The sequence below is a fragment of the Tiliqua scincoides genome, chromosome 1, assembly GCF_035046505.1.
Source record: "Tiliqua scincoides isolate rTilSci1 chromosome 1, rTilSci1.hap2, whole genome shotgun sequence".
In the NCBI taxonomy this organism is placed as follows: domain Eukaryota; kingdom Metazoa; phylum Chordata; class Lepidosauria; order Squamata; family Scincidae; genus Tiliqua; species Tiliqua scincoides.
This window is the reverse complement of record NC_089821.1, coordinates 286,373,926-286,392,961: the sequence shown is the minus strand read 5'-3', so window position 1 is coordinate 286,392,961 and position 19,036 is coordinate 286,373,926. Positions and strand designations below refer to the sequence as shown.

General features: G+C 44.7%; 1 protein-coding gene across 12 annotated transcripts in view; it reads right to left on the bottom strand.

Annotated features, from left to right (window-relative positions):
• The window catches only part of NRXN3 (neurexin 3), a 1,424,661-nt gene that overhangs the window by 1,355,836 nt on the left and 49,789 nt on the right, over positions 1-19,036 (bottom strand). For 9 of the 12 annotated variants that reach the window (XM_066627903.1, XM_066627913.1, XM_066627922.1 and 6 more), the window contains exon 1: positions 11,281-11,306. In XM_066627903.1, the coding sequence (XP_066484000.1) occupies positions 11,281-11,300 (20 nt within the window). In that variant the 5' untranslated portion in view covers positions 11,301-11,306. Of the gene's footprint in view, positions 1-8,051; positions 8,064-11,280; positions 11,315-19,036 lie in introns of those variants that run through there. The other 3 variants (XM_066627867.1, XM_066627878.1, XM_066627886.1) reach the window with 2 other exon arrangements.

Sequence of the window (19,036 nt, the reverse complement as noted above, 5' to 3'; positions counted from 1 at the left end):
AATCTGACAAAACAATAAAGTACATGACTCAGTTAAGAGATTTAATTTTGAAGTTCATTACCATTTTAAATTTAAAAGGGTAATAGTAGGAACAACAACGACAACTGCATCATGAACTTTGATTAGACTGAAAGGTAATTTATTGCATGGTAAATACACGGCACTGCTCTTATACCGGTGACTGGCTAGAAATGTCAGTAATAACTATAACAAAGGAAATGACTAATCAGTAGGAGAACATCACTGCATTTGTGCCATCCGTCTTTCCATAAGATGCTGATTTGTCCTGGGAAACATCTGCGGTGTGCAGGTTGCTCTTTGAATACCCTTTCTCCATCATTTTGAAAACATAATTGGTGCAATCTTACTTTTCACCACTGGAGAAATGGTCAATATAATTTGCCTTATTTGTCATCCACTTTGGGAAAACATTTGTAGCTTTCCACTAGCAGAGGCTATTGTCCATATGCACCAACCTCACCATGCTGGTTTCCTGCCCATTGCACAAAAGTGATGAAGGAGGTATATAGTGGCTAGCCACACAACCCAAAAAAACAACATCAGCCCTATGCCACACTATATCTCCTTTTGGGGGCAATTTCTCTGAAATTGATGCTGGGAATCAGAGCAAGCCCCATACAGATTTGACCATAAAATACAGTAGGTATTCACTCTACATTCTGTGAAATCCCATCTCAGCTGAAACAATGGAAGATTTACTATTGGCTTGAATGAAGAAGAAAGCATTAGCTCTCCCATCAAGAGTGTGCTCCACAAAAAAAGAACAAGTTCCGTTATACTAGCAACTACCTTCATCTAGCTTCTCCCATCAAAACCCAGGGATCCCTTGGCTTAGAAGACCACATGGCCCAGTTGCCATGCAACAAACAAGCAACACTACTATAACTGGTCAGAAGAGGGGAAGCTACCACTAGCTGTGTAAGTGGTACATATATTTGCATGGGTACAAATCCAGATTCACAGTGCAATCCTATGCATGTTTACTCAGAAATAAGTTCTCACTATATTTGATTGGGCTTACTGTCCTGTAACTGTGTTTAGATTTACGGCTTTAACCTCTTGCACCTCCAGTTGAAAAGATGCTTAGATAACAAAGACCTCAGCCTGACACCCTGCAAAGCCAGCACCAGAAACCATAGACAACATTGGATTTGAACATTGGATTGGATCAGCAGCCAACCCTGTACAACTTCTTGTATTCAACAGTTGTAACAACTCCTGAACAGGGGGCTTCTGGTTCATCACTGTTCCCACAAAACAGTAGCAACACCAAATGTATCATGGCAGTTGGGTCTTGCAAACTTTCTACAGTACAACATTATGTTTCAGGTTGCTAACCAACCTTTTCCATCTCATGTTCTAGTTAGGGAGTTCTAGTTCTAGTTAGGGAGACCTTTGGCCCATCTGCTAATAGGTTTATGTGTTCACTGCCCCCTACTGTTCTGAACTGGTCCCATGGCTTATTTTTATCTGCTGTTTTATATTACTATATTTGATCTTATTTGGTTGTTGTCATGGTTTACTTTCTTGTTGATTGTATGGTTATCTGCCCTTGGGCATTCTTGTGAGCCGAAAAGAGGGATCAAACAAACAAATAAATAAATAAAATGGATTTTCAAGAAACAAAAAGCATCCATTTCATCAGAAAAATCAACATCTTAAGAATGATAGCCAAGACCAACAGCATAGATGCAGCGTTGCCTTTCCCCCCTCTTATAATTAGAAACTATTAGAGCACAAATAAGTTTTTTTAAATAATTAGTCACTGATGGTTTGCTTAAATATTTGCATAAACCCTTGGCTACTAAGCTGATCTTATTCACAAGGCTTTTAAATCCTAATGGTGTTTCTGGCAAAGATAAATGGAAAATTATTTTGCACATAACTCATTTAAATGCCACTAATTATTTAAACATGCAAAACGAGGTCAGTAATTTTTCCCCTTGTCACCTGCCATTCAGCACTTCTCACCTTGGTACTCTACTTGGGTGTCAGTCCTGACGATGTTAAAAAGAATTTACTTCTTAGAAATGGTCCCAAGAATTATTACGCTCACCAAATATTTATTTCCCAGGTTTAAAAGAATTACACTGAGCAAAATGCTATAGGCTTCAGGCTGCAATCCTATGCACACTTAGCTGGGAGTAAGCTCCATTGAGCTAAATGGGACTTCTGAGTAGGCATGCATAGGATTGCACTGTCAGTTTTCTTTCAACATTGTGGGACCTAGGTGATTTCTCTTACAAACTCATGTAAAGAAGAAAAAAAATCACAATTTGTGGTCCCAAGTCACAGTGGCCAAACAGACAAGCAAACAGCAAAGATTGTTTGGTGAGTGTGCTGTTTGGGCTGTTTGAGCAGTAACCTCCGTAACTCCATTGCTCCATAACATAGTTCAAGCAAACTTTCTCCAACAAGAAGCTAATGGCCACTGTGTTCTGGGACCTCCCCTGAGGGCTGGGGATAAGAATAGGCCCTCAGTTTGGCTGTACATGTTGTAAGAAGCGACTGAACAGCCACCGGGTAGATGGGACTCATCAGCCTGGGAAGGTAGCTCATCTGAGAGAAGGAAAACTCTGATCCCAAACCTCCGCTGCCTTGCAGCTACATCCAGTTATGGAAAAAGCTTCAGGAGTCAACCTCGAGGCAAAATCCGGAGCCGGAGTCCCTGAGGCAGTTCATGGCTGAACACAGTCATGTCCTGGCAACTCCTGCGACGTCGCTGGAACCAACCGTATTGGCTTCTGCCTTTCCATTGGACCATTCCAGCAACATGGAGAGGGGGGATTTGCTGCATGGGTAACAGTCTATCCTCCATATCTACTTTACCCAGGCTTTGCGCACTGGAGAGGACACTCTGTTCCAGAACACTATTCATAGTGCAATACCATAGTCTTCCGAGACTGAAGGATGCCAACAAGGTTCTGGGACCTTAAAGGAATGGCCTTAAAGGATGATAATCACCTTGGGAGGCAGGAGAGCAACTAGGAATAAAAGGAGAGGAAAGCTGACATTGGGCTACTTCTTCTGCATGACAATGCATGCACACACACAGTGACCTGAGGAAAAGGTTACCAGCTGGCTGAGCTCCCTGGAGGGAATGTTCTTCATGGAGGGGAAAAAGAGGTTTTTCCCAGGACAAGAGAATTGCCTCAATTCAGATGGAGATTACATGGAGAAGTAGTGCGGCCATGGTATTTAACTTCTGAGCAGTATTAAATTGTTTTCCTTAAGTCTTTTTTTTAACAGCAAAGCAGTACTTACTTTCAGAATATCCCCTGTACATTAGAGATGGAACTTATATGAATTAATAAATGAATGGATTCTAAGTTCCAGGATTTCTCCAAGCACCAACACATACCACAGAAATAAAGCACACGATCAGATGGACTCCCATTCCCACAACCCACAAGCAGTTTCCTTACCTGTACTGGAGTAAATAACTCAGAACCAGCATATCACAAGAAACATCTGGTGCATGTTCTAAGGGTTACAGAGGCCCCTCTGACACTCAGAAAGCCTAAAACCTTCAGAGGGCCCCAAAATGTCACTACTGGGTTTTTTATTGGGGGGGGGGGGAACCAGGAAGCAATGTTTCTCTTTATAAGGCATTTTGGGGCATGGCCTTCGTGGCCCTCAGAACACCCTCCAGATGTGACCAGACCACAGCTCCGTTCACATTTGGTCAAGTGGGTCAGAAGCTTGCAAGGAACCAGAGGCTTGTTGCAGGCCGGATAGTGGCTCGCTGCAGCTGCATCTGGTCCCCGGGCCAGCGTTTGGAGATTCCCGATCTATCACACAAGACAGGGAAATCAACACAAAAAGAGATTCACTCCAGAAGAGTATAGGGACTAATGGGCTGTGCCAAAGTAATGAATGCAGGGTCCCCAAGTCAGTACTGCCATGTTCATATTGCAGATAAAGGGGCTACAAGGCTGAAAGCATAGAAGCTTGACCATGATCACCTAGTTCACAAGATTCAGGTTGCAATCCTGTATAGTCATACCTGGGAGTATGTCCTATTGAACTCAGTGGGGCTTACTTCTGCAAAGACATGCACAGGATATGAGCTGTCCAGGACCTTTCCAGTTCACATTTCACCTGCCATCACACCTCATCAGTGGGGCTGGGGGTGCTGACTTCCAATCTCCATGAAAGAAAGGGAAGGTATGGGAGGAAAGGTTGGCAAGAGCAAAATCAATTACATTTCATTAAGGATAAAACTGGCCCAGTTTCTTCTGAGGTTTCCCACTTTCCATCGCTCAGGAGCTTGCAAGTAGAGTCGCACACATACTGCATTGTGCTAAGAGAACATTTGTGTGTAGGTGCTTGAGCCCAACCAAGTGTAGTCATAAAACAAAAACAAACAAAAAAACACTGTAGGAACAAGGAGATTTATAGTAGTAGGGAAAAGAAAGGACAATTATCATTTCCTTAACCAAAGGCTGTCAAGAGAACAAATGCTATGGGAGAACGTGACTAGACATTACCTCAACCTCAACAGCAAATTAGAAGTTGATTATTTATGATCTATTTTGCCATCATTTATTTAGTGAGGTTAGGAAATGCACTCTATATAATAGTTCTTTAACTCACATCCTTTTTTTCACAAGAAATAACTGCTACCTCAATGCAAGAAAGCCCCTACCAAATCAATTTTGGATAAGCTTCTTCTTATAACACATGCCTATGCTGTCTACCCAGACATCAGTCCCACTGGGTTCAATGGGAAGTACTCCCTGGTAAAAGTATATAAGACTGAAGCCTTATGGCTCAATCCTACTCTTTCCCCCCCCCCTTCCCCTGCCAATGCAGCAGCACTGAAATGGCTACGGCTGAATCCTGCAGGAGGCTTACGGAGATCTCCTCTGGATAAAGGAACAATTTGTTCCCTTACCCAGGGGTAAGTCCCCTGGCATGGGGGAGTCTACTTGGACCTGCACTAGTGAAATCACTGGCAGGTCCACATGGATTGGGTCCGGGAAGAGGTTAGAATTCAGTGACCCCGCTAATGTCAAACCTGCCCCCTTCCAGGACCTAATCCACCCATCCCTCGCCCTTGTCATCACCTCATTCCGCCCCCATTGTATGATGTAAGATTTAACAATGTTCAAATCACAAGATCCAAACTGCCTAACCTCTATGGAGAACTCGTGCAAGGAAAGCGCCCTACAGGTAGACCACAGCTGCGATACAAGGACATCTGCAAGAGGGATCTGAAGGCCTTAGGAGTGGACCTCAACAAGTGGGAAACCCTGGCCTCTGAGCGGCCCGCTTGGAGGCAGGCTGTGCAGCATGGCCTTTCCCAGTTTGAAGAGACACTTGGCCAACAGTCTGAGGCTAAGAGGCAAAGAAGGAAGGCCCATAGCCAGGGAGACAGGCCAGGGACAGACTGCACTTGCTCCCAGTGTGGAAGGGATTGTCACTCCCGAATCGGCCTTTTCAGCCACACTAAACGCTGTGCCAGAACCACCATTCAGAGCGCAATACCATAGTCTTTCGAGACTGAAGGCTGCCAACTATTTGATCTTGTTCTGCTTTTCAAAGTGAAAAGGAAAACATTTGCCACCTTTGCAGAACAACAAACTTCTACTGCAAAGCAATTGATTACTAAAGGATGCATGTAGTGAAACACACTCTTGTGTATACTTTGAAGAACATTTCAAACATAGGAGAGTTCTGAACTGCAAGTCACAATGCCATACAAGTGAAGGCATACCCTCTTATTGTTTTGTTAAAAAATGGATGGCCTGCTACACTGCCATTCCCTGCAGTGAGATAGGCAGTTTGTATTATTATCCATTGACACCATTCACATTTCTATCTGGTTTACCAGTTTTGCTAGTGATATCCTGATAATGGATGCCCTACAGAGTTTCAGCAGAGTTTAGTGTTTGACATTAAGGCCTATTATATATTGCACATCTTGCACGTTATGAATGGAAACAATTACAGGTGTTCGTGGCCTTCTATTACTAGTCAATTCTGATTTTATTTATAAATCGTCACGTCAATTCAGCCGCTAGCCATACATTCAGATAGGTCATTCTACAAGTCTAAATGCAGATTTGGTTTAAAGGACAATTTATCTTTGATAAATGCAAAGAGACTTTCCAAAAGGGTATATTTCACAACTTGAAATGGAAAACTTGAAAACACCAGAATATATTGCTGGAAAGATCTGTTGTGGGAGCTGCTCCCAGCTCATCTCTGACATCCTTGACCTGCCTTATTATTGATCCAGGCCAACCGGAGAAGAAAATAATGCTAGCCAATCACATAACACTAATTATCTGGAGCATCATCTGCAGCACATCTGTTTCACTAGAAACATAAGACACATCATACACATTTGGTGCACATAATTGTTGATAACAGTGACATTCCATTTAATGAAACAGCTGTCCACAGGAGCCTTTGGCTGCATACTGGGTATGTGAGATTGGCCACTTTTCCCAAAGGTGCACCTGGTTTAGCATTCCCCAACACAATCAGTTCTTTCCTCCTAGTTCAGAAATTTACCTTGGTGATGACAGTCTTTGAGTGTTGAAGCACTGGCCCTTAGAAGCTCTTACGCATGAAATCCCACTTGCATTATCTCCTCCTCCTTTTTTGGAAGGGGAAAGATAATATGAACAGGTTTCCTAAGTGGTGTGTCTACTTTATATTTGTGGTAGAGAGGGGCACCATACAACTGAGGCTGTCATTGCCTGGTGTTTCATTTGAACTATAGAAAGGTTTAGATTTGCTGGTACGGTATGTCTGTCTATATACCATACCAGCAAAACATATATTTCAAAGCAACATAGGGCGCAGTCCTAACCCCTTATGTCAGTACTTTCAGGCACTGGCATAGCGGTGCCAATGAGACAAGTGCTGCATCCTGCAGTTGGGTGTCACTCACGGAGGCCTCCTCAAAGTAAGGGAATGTTTGTTCCTTTACCTCAGAGCTGCATTGCCCTTATGTCAGTGCTGGAAAGCACTGACATAAGGGGTTAGGATTGCACCCATAGTTAGCTAAGAATTGTTAAAAAAAAACCACAACACTGAAGATGGAAGGGGTTGACTGATACAATTGGAGTTGTACAGGTTATTCATTCTTCTTCTTCTCCTCCTCTTTTCCAAACATGAATTCCACCTAGAGATCTGTCACAGCCTCAAAATGCATTTGCCTTTTTGACAGCTCTGATTAGGACAGGATGACTTGCCCGTCTAACATGTTTCGAATAGGGGTAATTTGCTGAAAGATGAACCTGCACACCTCCCTTCATTTGTCTTAATGAGATATGTCCAAGAGAGAAAACTTCTGTTTCACAGAATGAATTTTCCTTTTTTCCACCACACTCCCCAAACATCACATGCTTCCGATATTCGTTTCCAAGAAAAAGAGTCATTCAAGTTACACGGCAACCCTCCCCCCTATTTCAGCTTCATAATCTATGGATTTTAGCATCTCTATACCTAGACAATACATGCATCCAATTTATTTAGATATAAGGAGACTCTTCTTTCATGAAGTTGTATGTGTTTTGTACCATGATCCTGAAATCCTCCCACCTTCATCCAATTCCATAAGTTGATGCACTTGCAACAATACAACATACCCAACATGACAGGCCAAGTTCCACTACAGACCAATTAGGTATGTTGGCTGGTTGCCTGCTGTGGGTTTCATTTATGGTTGCTGCAAGACAAGTGAGTTTTTCCAATTGTGAAAGTGCCAGAAACAAGAGCAGCAACTTGTTGAGCCATGCCCCCCTGACCATTTCTTGTGCTAAGCAAACCCACAAAGCATCCTTTACATTTTTCATTACCAAATGCCACACTACTATGTTCACAACTCAATATCTGACATATCTATTCCAAGAAGTAGCAAGAGAGATGATTTTTTTTTAAAGTAATTTAAAAAACAAAATATTTAGTTTGGCTCAGACACATTTTTTTTAAAGGTGTCCTGCATGACACTGGAAAAGTTGACAAGCATATCAATAATCAGAGTCATTCCTTTTTAAGAATAAAATGATTGATACCTTTACTTCTACCTATAAGGTATGGAGTGATATGTCCACAAAAGCACAGGTACGGAGGAGTGTCCACCAGGGAGAAGGCAAGAGAAAAGAGCGAGAGGAAGTATAAAAACATAACATAAAATAAAATTAGATCACTGTAGACATCACTAAAAGACAACTTGAAAATAAGTATACAAACACACCACAAAAGAAATAACACTTTAAAAAAACACACACACACTAAAAAGGGGGGAATTGCAAACCACACAACACAGGTCAAGGTGCTATTTAAGCTCCTTAGCTACAAGAAAAAGGAGCTTAAGTCTTTGGAGAAAGGCAAACTCATGCAATAGCAGCGTGTCAGCAATACACAGCAGACCACATCAAATGTAAAATCACCAAGAAAACAAAGGTTAACACATGGGGCAGAGGGAGGAGACTATCCTGTGGAAATATATTTTTGCAGAATACTTTCCACCTACTAATACTGGCATAGGATGAATATGATTGCATAATCATTCTGGGTACATAAATCCACGCATTTCATCTCGATATTATATTGCTACTGTATATAATATGTATGTATCGACACATCCATCCACACAGGTACATTGCATTTTAAACACACTATATAAATATTCACCAGAGTGGAATAATGGAGAGAGTTAGCTGGAAAGAAAAGTACAGCCACAATTGTTTGACAAAATGAAATGGGTCAACAGGGATGCAGAGAAATGTCAGAGATCAGTAATTCTTGTGCTTATCATTAGGCAAGTGGAAGCAAGAGGGCACCAGGGCCACTGATCAAAAGGAGTCTAAGGTCACACTCTTCAGACTGAATGGGCAGCCTACAGACTAATGCAGCACATTGCTGAAAGCAAAACTGGCTCCGAGTGCCAAGAGGCCCTCAGTGAGCTGCCCTCCACGTACCCTCCTCCTACCTGAGTAGGATTCCAAGATATTGCTCTGTTGCTACAACCACAAGATGGCTATGAGCAAAGAGGTGCTCTTGGGGATCAACAATAGGCCCTTTTAAGGGCCGTAGGCTCTCAGCAGCTATCCAATAATGCCAACCTCTCTTGCCAACTTGGTATAACAACAGGTATTTCACCATTTTTTCCACAGATCTGCACTCCGTAATATAATGTCTTTCCATGAATCTCACTGGGAAGGCTTGATATGTTCATGCTTCTTGATGAATTGACTCCCATTTATTGCTCCTCTCTGCCTGACCCCTCATCAGCTTCAGATATTACACCTGAATATGGGCAGTTCAGATTAGCCATGCGCACTGTTTACTTAATGGCCATTTACCCCACCTGACTATCTGAACAAAAAGGCCAGCTGCAAACTGAAGCAGGAGCAGAGAGACAAATGAAGAGCCTCTTGGAGCCTAGCCAGATACATTGCCTAGAAAACACCAGGCTCTCAGTGTCATGATAATGCTGACAGATCAGGACTGAAATTGGGTCTGCAGATGCCCAGGTTGCTTGGATGTCTTTAAGTTTCGGTAAAATGAAGTGATGGCTGTGAGTCGTGACATCACTCCCCATCATTCATCAGCATTCTATATTAACTGTGTAAAATGCACGTTTCTCTTTCCACTACTTGTTTAGCAATTGCTTAAGCAGAAAGCCACAAGTGCCTCTTCGCTCTAAGAGCTAACTGGTATAGAGAAGGGTGTGCTGACAAAGCAGCGCAATGAACTGGGTACCAGTATTTGGTGTTTGAGCCATACTATTGGGGTCCTGCTGCCTCCTTTTCTATATCACCCTAAAGGCTTTTTTCAGATCTTGCAGTTTCAGAAAGGGCAGGTCAGATCAGGTCTATCCTGGCCTCATCCGAAAAGAGAATGTGGATAGCAAATAAAACTGGGTTGCTCTGTGCCACCAGCAAAGACACTGTGGTAGCTGCAAAGGGGCATGTCTCTGTGCCAGTGCACCCAAGTAGGATCTAACTCCTAGGAACAACTGAGTTCCGATACAGCTTTAGAGCTCTGACTTTCTCCCTGTTGCTGTAAGTCCAGCTCAGATCTCTGTTCCTCAACTTTGAGGGAGACTCTAGTTTCAAGCAGTGATAGATAGACAATACTCTCCACATCTGGGATGAAACAGAACTGTTGATCGCCAAAATGAAAGCTGCCTGCATGATCCCTCAGTTATATTGGCTATCTTGTACCTGGAAGCAATGGCTTAATGGCACCACTTTCTTGCTCAGGGCACCACTTTGCTCATCAAATACTTCCCCACTATTTAATGAAATGGAGATGTCTATCTCCCTATACCTGTCATATTCAGAGGGAGTTATGATCACATCAGTGGAGCAAGATCTCTGCAGGTCATGATACAGCTGCACAGAGTCCTCTGCCTGTTCTGCTCACTCCCTGCATGCCTGTGTTGCTCTCCAAACCTTACATCACCCCTTTGTGCTCAGCATGACACCAATGAGCCCATTCTGCCAAATCCAATCAATGCACAATAACATCTGGGCTGAACTACAGGAGCAGGGTCTCTGATTTAGAGCTCAGTTATTTTTGTGGGCCAGCCTTAGGTTACCAAATTTCATTTGCTGGAATCCTGCGTTCTGTACATATGTGAACATTTTAAGCTGCAGATCCAAAACAGAAAGACCAAGAGTTTCTCAATCATTTTCAAGAAACTAGGGTCATGCTGTGAAAACTGGTAGCATGATCTTGAAAAACAATTGCCCCAAAGTGGGAGTGGGAATCTGAGGGCCGAAATTACCAGCGGATGAAGGGCCCAATCCTATCCAATTTTCCAGCACCGGTGCAGTCGCAATACGGTGCAGCCGCAATATGGGAACAAAAGTTCCCATACCTTAAAAAGGCCTCTGTGACTGCTGCCCCACCACTAGATGCAGTGCATGCCCCATTGGCACAGCTGCACTGGCACTGGAAAACTGGATAGGATTGGGCCCAGAGTCAGCTATCAGAAGAAAGGCAGAAAGGCCTTCATGTAGACCTGCATGTCTACATTTCTCTTTATGTTTTCCTCTCAGCACATCCACTCATTGTCAGCACATCCAACTTTGAATTTTCCAGGATTATCCTCTTGAGTATTAGTTGTACAGACCAAAGTTCGGCAAATGAGTGATGGAGAGACAAGAGAGGAAGGCAATGCAAAGCAGGCGGGCTGCTTTTGGTGTGCAGGCTTACGCAAGCCAAGCTAGGGCTGAGACAAAGCATGGGGCATCATACTCAACTACTGGCAAAGATGAGGAAAGAAAAGACTTACCTTGTTCACCCATCATCAGGTGTGAAAGGCCTTAGAGAAAGAGAAAGAAGGAAGTGAGAAAGAAGAAAGCAGCAAAGGAGAAAGGCAAATATAGGAAGACACATATATTTGTCATTTATATAGCCCAATAATATTGGAGACCACAGCATACTTGATCAAGAGTTAAGTATGGATATTGCAGTCCATGCAGGCACATCAAAAGGGAAAGCTTGGGCTGCAGACAGGAAAAAAAAAAGAGATGATACACATCCCACTGATGTCAGTGAGAAAACACCCACTGATTTCAGTGGAAGGAGGATGGTTGCAATCAGATGTCTGTTAGATAAGCAGGAGTGAGTCTAATAAAGATCTTTGCAGGCAATCACCTTAAATTGATCAAATATTACCATAGGAATAACATGCCTAACATCTAGTCCATATTCCTAAAATAAGCTACTAGTGATCTCAAATGACTTGTTTTTCATAACTTTTAATTAAGTTGCATACCAGCATAACTCAGGTTCTATAAACACACATACAAAGCTAGACCTTGTTCTAACAAACAAGATTCTGGATCTTAAACCATTCTGCCTGCATAAGGTCAGTATTTCAGAGTTTAGATGAATCTATCAGATTTTTCAGATTAAGACAACAGATTAAGGTTTTTAGTTATGTGTTCATCTTCTTCCATTCCTCCACCCTGTTAGAAGTCTAAAATCCAGCTCATCCAAAGGAAATATTCATCCAAAAGAACTCTCCACCAGATATAAGGGATTAATAACTGTAAGAAACAAAACTATACATACAAATATTTAAATGTTTAAGATTACTAAGGATTTGCAGGAGGGATAATCAGAAACAACAGGTTGAACAATCAGGTTTTTTTTTTTTCTTTACTACAAACCAATGCAACAGATTTGTTTTGAAAGAGACATATTCATGCACACTAAACTCTAAGGCAGTGATTTTCAACTTTTTCGTCTCATGGCACACTGAAAAGGTACCAAAATTGTCAAGGCACACCATCGGTTTTTTGACTATTGGGCAAAGCACACCATACTGTTGGTGGGGGGGCTCACATTCCCCAATGGCCCTACTAATAAATGATCCGTTCCCAAACCCCTGCAGAACACCTACAAACCATTCACAACACACCAGTGCGGCATGGCATAGTGGTTGAAAATGGCTGCTCTAAGATATGACTGAATGCTGCATGTTCACTTCACTTGGGGATATTAATGTGTGAATCCATTTATGGTTACTGTTGCCACTGATTCCTAGGCAGAAATCATAAGTTGGTTCAAACCATGATTCTGCCTAGTTGGTTCAATTCTGTCGAATGTTATACAAGCAGTTTAGGTTCCGAAACACAATGAGGCAGAACTGTATGAACCACAAGAAAAGTGTAATGAAGAAGCAGAGGTGAACCAATATATCATGAAGTTTGCTTGAGATTCTGTATCTTTTAAAATTATTATTAGGAACATCATTTACATTCTATTTCAGTAGCATCCAAGGAACGGATACTATGGATCCATATCTGCTTCACTACAGCAATTCCGCTGCATGAGATGTTCTTACATCACGCTATGAAAGTTTATTTTTATAACACCTAATTGAGAAGGAGTAACAGTAGTAGCCCAAAGCCTAACGTCAGTAGTCGTACTTGAAATAAAGAATGATTGCCTTCCCATGGGTAGGGAACAGCCCAAGACAAAATAAGTGATTTGCAATGGCTGAATTGCAACCACAGTTTAAATTTTAAGTAATTCAATAATTGCTGTGATTGTGTTTCTCATACGTTGATTGAGAACTTACCCTATATGTGTACCTTACATAAAAAGTTAATGACCATGATTTAGAGTCAATAGACTCTACCAACAGAGTCAATAAATGCCTCCACCCACCCCAAATATTCTCAAAAGTGCCTTATGATCTCGCAATTTTCGTCTTCTGTCTCAAGAATCTCGAGCCCAGTGTTTTTCAACCACTGTGCTGTGACACACTGGTGTGCCCTGAATGGTGTGCCGCCAGAGTTTGGGGGAGGGTCATATACAAATTGGGCCATTGGGGATGTGAGCCCCTGGCCAGCAGTGCAGGGTGTAGTGTCAATTGTCAAAAAATTGGTGTGCCTTGACAATTTTAGCACCTTCTCAGTGTGCCATGAGATGAAAAAGGTTGAAAACCATGGCTCTAGCCCTTTCTAGGTGTTGTACTTTGCAAGTGATTGGTCCCTGAATCACATGCTAATCACACATTCAAGAATAAAGGGGGGAATCCAGTTGCTGCTAATTCATATGATTGGCACAGGGACGTGGAAGGAGGTCGCTAAAGCTCCACCAAAACAGTGAGTGGAGCTCAAAATTCCTACAAAAGGAAGGAGCTCTTTAATGAGCTTCTTTGTATTTCAGAGGACAGTTTCCTACTATCCTTTTGCATAGCAGTGAAATCTGACAGCAGTCTTTAGCTTGGCTGGCTGTGGGCTAGCTTTCTGTTACTGCTGATGGTCTCATGTAGGGAATGGCAGATTTCCCCCAGTTCTGCCCTGTTAGTATTTCATGGTTCTACTATGTCCTGGGTTCTGTTCCAGTTTTATTCAGGCAAGAAAAGGAAATTTTGAAATGTTCATAATTTGTTAATGAGCCCTCACACTTGGCTCACTGCACATTTTCCTCCTCTTAAATATTTTCCCAGTGCTGAAAAAGCACACTGCAGCTTCAGCAGGTGTAACAGGAACAATAATAAAAATAAACTTGAATTTTTTAAAACCCCACATGTCCCCAGATGTCAAAAATACTCTTCCTGTATTTACGCTTTTATTTGGCACCAGCAGCAGAGTGAAATAACTGTACAAATTACAAACTCCCCAGTTCCCCATGCTGAAACAAGTAGGGCATGGAAGGAAAAAGGGGAAAATATAGGAAAAACTTTTTGTTTGTCATCCAGTAGTTTTTAAAAAAAAACACACTTTTTTTTTTTAAATGTCTAACTCTGTGAGGGACCAATCCGATCTGGGCCTTACACTGCCACTACTCTCATTCTGGCTGCACAATGCCCTTTAAGGTAGCGCAGAAGCTGGGCCGTTGTTGCATGCTTACAAGCTGCTGCATGTATGCTTCCCCAGGCTCCACCAGTGCCAGTAAGTTGACCAGGAGGGAACTGTCATGGGCAGGGAGGGGGGAGGGCAGAGAGAGAGGAGAAGGGAGAGAGGAAGCAGTTTTAGTGGCACCAGTGTAAGCCAGGATCTTATCTCTTTTTCCAACCTGTTGCACTCCTTTTCTCTCTGTGGACTTACACCAGCTGGCAGGGGTCCAAGGAGACATTTAGAGCCCAATCCTGAGCTCCTGTGGCAGTATCGAAAACTGCTACCGCCGCATCCTCTGCTGCAGTGGCAACCTCAGGCGGCACCTCAGAAGAAGCGCCACAAAGGGGCTACTCGATTCACCGTGAGGTAAGAGCATTTGTGTCCGGTGGAGAGCCCCACACCGGTGCTTGCCCGGCAGTAAGGCTTGCAAATGTGCCTTACGGTACGTTTGCGACAGCGTGCACCAGCAGTGAGCCGGCGCGCCGAGTCCAGGATTGGGCTCTAAAAGTTTCAGACCACCATAAGATCTATGCAGAGGTAAGTAGGCAATATTTTACTAATCTCTGGCAGGCCTTCTGATCGCCTTCCCTCCCACAGTTGGATGCAGCACATACTCTGTCAGTGCATATTGCATTGTCGATGATGTGGGGGATAGGATTGGGCAGTGATGGAGGTTTCAAACTTGTTAATACTTATGAAGTAGAGAGAGTTATTCAACAGAAGCCCTAACCACTTTTTAAACAACTTTTAAAAACACATTTGTTTAACTTTGAATAAGAAATTAAGAGATTGGAGAGAAGTACCAGGTTAACACTGACCTACAAGCTTGAGAGCATTTGCCTCTGTTAAGACAATGTGACTGCTGAGGGCAGAATGCCCTCACCTCAGAGCTTTACACACAACACCACTGCTTTTTACTCATATACTCCTTTAAAAGGTTAATTGCGTGCTCTCTCAAAAGTACTGCTTTCAAGAGTTAAAAATTGCCTTTTGGGGGGTGGGGGTTAACCCAAGTGTACCATTTCACTTTCCATATTAAAGAATTAAGTGTTGCTAATTACCCAAAGCACTTAGGAGCCAAGCCTGAATCCACATGAAGTCATAAGGACATTTTAAAAACTAGTGCCAGAGCACAATTACACGAAAGAGCAATGTCATTAAACATTGGCCCTGATGTTGGAGGACTTATTAGGGGGCACTTTGGTGGGGTGGGTAGTTACATTGGACATCTTGGAACTACAGCCTTTTTGTGATCATTAATTACACTCAGGCTCTTCGCACTTACAGAGTGAGAAAATTGAAGCCACTAAACATAAAGGACAAGGAGAAGTATATTAAGGGGGAAAAAAGCTGAAAATGACAACTGATTGAGGCCATGAAAAATGACAGAGTCACTTTGTTCTTCTTAATTATAGCTTGTCCTGTTGTACTCAGTCTGTGCTACACTGGGGGAGAGGGTTTTTTGTGTATCAGTTAGGACTAAAATACTATATTTGCATGATGGAAGACAAATAGTTCCATTTAGGTCCAGAGCCTGCCATTTCTACCTTTGAATGGCCTCAGGAAAGAAGTACAGAATGTAATCAACAGAACAGCAAGAAATGGACTTTACCCTCCAGAGCACTGCCACTTTCTCAGGGATTCTATTCAGCAGTGGGACTTGCTTCCAACCTGAGTTTACCTCCCACATTAAATCTAGATTTTTCAGAAGGGCTTTTAAATTCTGAAGGAAAAGGGGAAAAAAAATTCCAATCTGACAGAGCTTTTTTGCAAAGAAAAATGGGGAAATGCAATATGAAGACAGTTGCTCCCTAAGGATCTATGGACCCAATTCTATCCAACTTCCCAGACCCGATGCAGCAGTACCAATGGGGCATGAACTGCATCCTGTGATGGGGAACAGTCATGGAGGCTGCCTTCAGATAAGGGAACATTTCCTTCCATGCTCCATGGCTGCATTGTAGCTGTATCAGTGCTGGAAAGCTGGATAGGACTGGGCCCTATGTTGGTAGTCTGGCTTTGCACAGATGGGAAGAGTTGCTAGTTTGTCATGAATGGGTTACGTCAGAATGCCAGATGCAAGGGAGGGCACCAGGATGAGGTCTCTTGTTATCTGGTGTGCTCCCTGGGGCATTTGGTGGGCCGCTGTGAGATACAGGAAGCTGGACTAGATGGGCCATTGGCCTGATCCACTGGGGCTGTTCTTATGTTCTTATGTTCTAGTTTCCAGTTTACATGGTGCCCATCCTTCACCAATGGGAAAAATGGTAGCTGGGGCTGGAAAACACTCATCCTTCTTTACAATGAAAGGCAGCTAGCGTGCCCGTATGGGCACGCTAGCGCTGATTGCCAGGCTAAACCCCCTATCAGCCGGCAGCAGGGCTTTGCTGCCAGCTGATTGGCTGGCTGGCCTTGGGGGGCGGGACAACTGAGCCTGATCTAGCGCGCAGGTGCTAGACCCGGCTCAGTTCCGTTCCTGGAAGCAACCGAGCAGGTCGCTTATCCAGGAGCGGAGAGAGGCTGCCCCATGACGGGGCTTGAGGCGCGGAGATCCGCGCTTGCAGGCTCCCGTCACTTCGGGCAGTGGGTAGCCTCTCTTGAGCTGCGCGCTCTGCGACTTTAGCTCCGGGGCTCAGCGTCGGAGCGGCCCCGTGAAAGCTTGAGGGGGCATCCCACTGTGCGCTCTGCAGACGGCGTCAGGGGGGGGTGACCCGCTGCACGCTCTGCAGGGTGCTATCGAAGGGGGCGGCCCGCTGTGCGCTCTGTCCGAGCGGCAGCGGTAGGGGGCGGCCCGCTGCGCGCCCTGCCGGCCGCGGGGCTGCAGCGCTTCGCAGATCTGCGCACCCCGCGGCTGCGGGTGCAATTTGGGGGGTCCGGTGGGGCGGCAGGCGCCCGTGGTGGGCAGCCGCCCCACGTTCCTCCTGGGGCGGGCCTGCCTGTTGGGGCGCATTTTGGCAGCCATTGGGGGGGTGCCTCGTGTCTGGGCGCCATTTTGGGCCCTGCCTCATGGTGCTCCGCCATTTTGATTATTTAAATACAGCCTGTCGGCCATTTTGTGGGCCCCAACTGCCAAAAGGGTCTCTTATTTTCAGAGTTGGGCAACTTCCAGTCACAGCGGTCTGCTGACACAGCGCGGAAGGCCAAGATTCCGGACTGCTGAGGCGTATCGTATCCAGTTAAAACTTAGAGCACAGGGGGCGGGGGGCCCCACTGGGGATATTCCTTCACTTGGGGGGTGGACATGGGGAAGAAAGCCCAGAAGTCGGGTGGCAAGGCCACCAAAAAGACAGCTCTAGCATGGCCCCCCCCTCCCCTCCCTTCCTCCTTATCGTATGATGAGGAGTAAATGCCACAGTTGCAGGCCTTGGCTTGCTACGACGCGAGACAAAAAGAAAAGGCCCGTCGAAAGGCGAGGCAGGGGGAGGCTGAGGCTCGCCCGCATAGTCGCACACCCGGCAAGGAGGCCGTGGGCTCCGCACGCCTTATGGGCAGTGGAGGCATTTTAGGGTGGCCGCATGGCACGGGGGGGCCCATAAGGGCCCAGGGCCATTTTGTTACTAGGCAAGGGCCAGGCCTGGTTACTGCTGGACAGGGAGAACACCTGGGAATTCTGGGTGTTGTAGGCTTATACCGGGGGGAACGCCCGGGAGTTCTGGGTGTTGTAGGCTTATAACATGGAGAACACCTGGGAATTCTGGGTGTTGTAGGCTTATACCATGGAGAATGCCTGGGAGTTCTGGGTGTTGTAGGCTTATACCATTGAGAGTGCCTGGGAGTTCTGGGTGTTGTAGGCTTATTCCCCAGACTTTGAGATTACAGTTGCCAAGCATTTTAGGGTGATTAGTGGGAAACCCAGGCGCTTATTCCCAATGCCCAGATTCAATACTTCCGATCTATTTCACCTCCTGCGTAGTCAAATGCTCATGCCCACCTGACTTGTGCAGGATGTCAGATTTACATTTCCTCAGGAAATGCCCTTGTTTTGAAGCCAGAAATGTCATTTTATTGCATTCGGAGGGAAATCTGTTAGGCCCTTTCCCTCTTTGCATTCTTGGTGTTAAAATAGGTTATGATAAAACTAGCTCAAAGATATAATAGCACAAATCCATAAACCCTCTGTCTATGTTCACAGTGCAGAGTCTGTGTGGGAAGACAAGGAAGGCATTCCTTGGGCACCTAGCCGGGCTGCACCAGATCAGCCCTGGTCTCCTTGGGGGCCTCCTTCCTTCTGGCAGGGGCCCAATTACCCCCAGTACCCCTGGGCCCTGGGTCGGACGTATCCCTGTCCCAAATCTGGTCCCAGGGCAAGCAGGGCACCCCCCCCCCAGTGTGATCATTATCCTGCCACGGCTGACACAGAGTTGGACCAGCAGGATGTGGACTGGGGGGAAGAGTCATTGGGATTGGTGGTGGAGAGGGAGAAGCCTACGGTTTCGTATGGCATCATCGCCATCCCTCTGGGCTCTCACCTCGCCATGTCGGTCAAGGAGAAGATATGGCGGGGTGACTTTGTGGACATGTTCAGTCTCCTTCACATTGAGCCTGAGCCTACCCCCAAAGTGGGAGACCCTGTGCGTGACGAGGAAACCGTCAGGCAGAGGAAGATAGACAAGAATTGGACCAATTGGCCGAATGGGTTCATTGTCTATGCTGGGGTCACTGTCCAGTTGCACCCCAAAAAGGTGGGG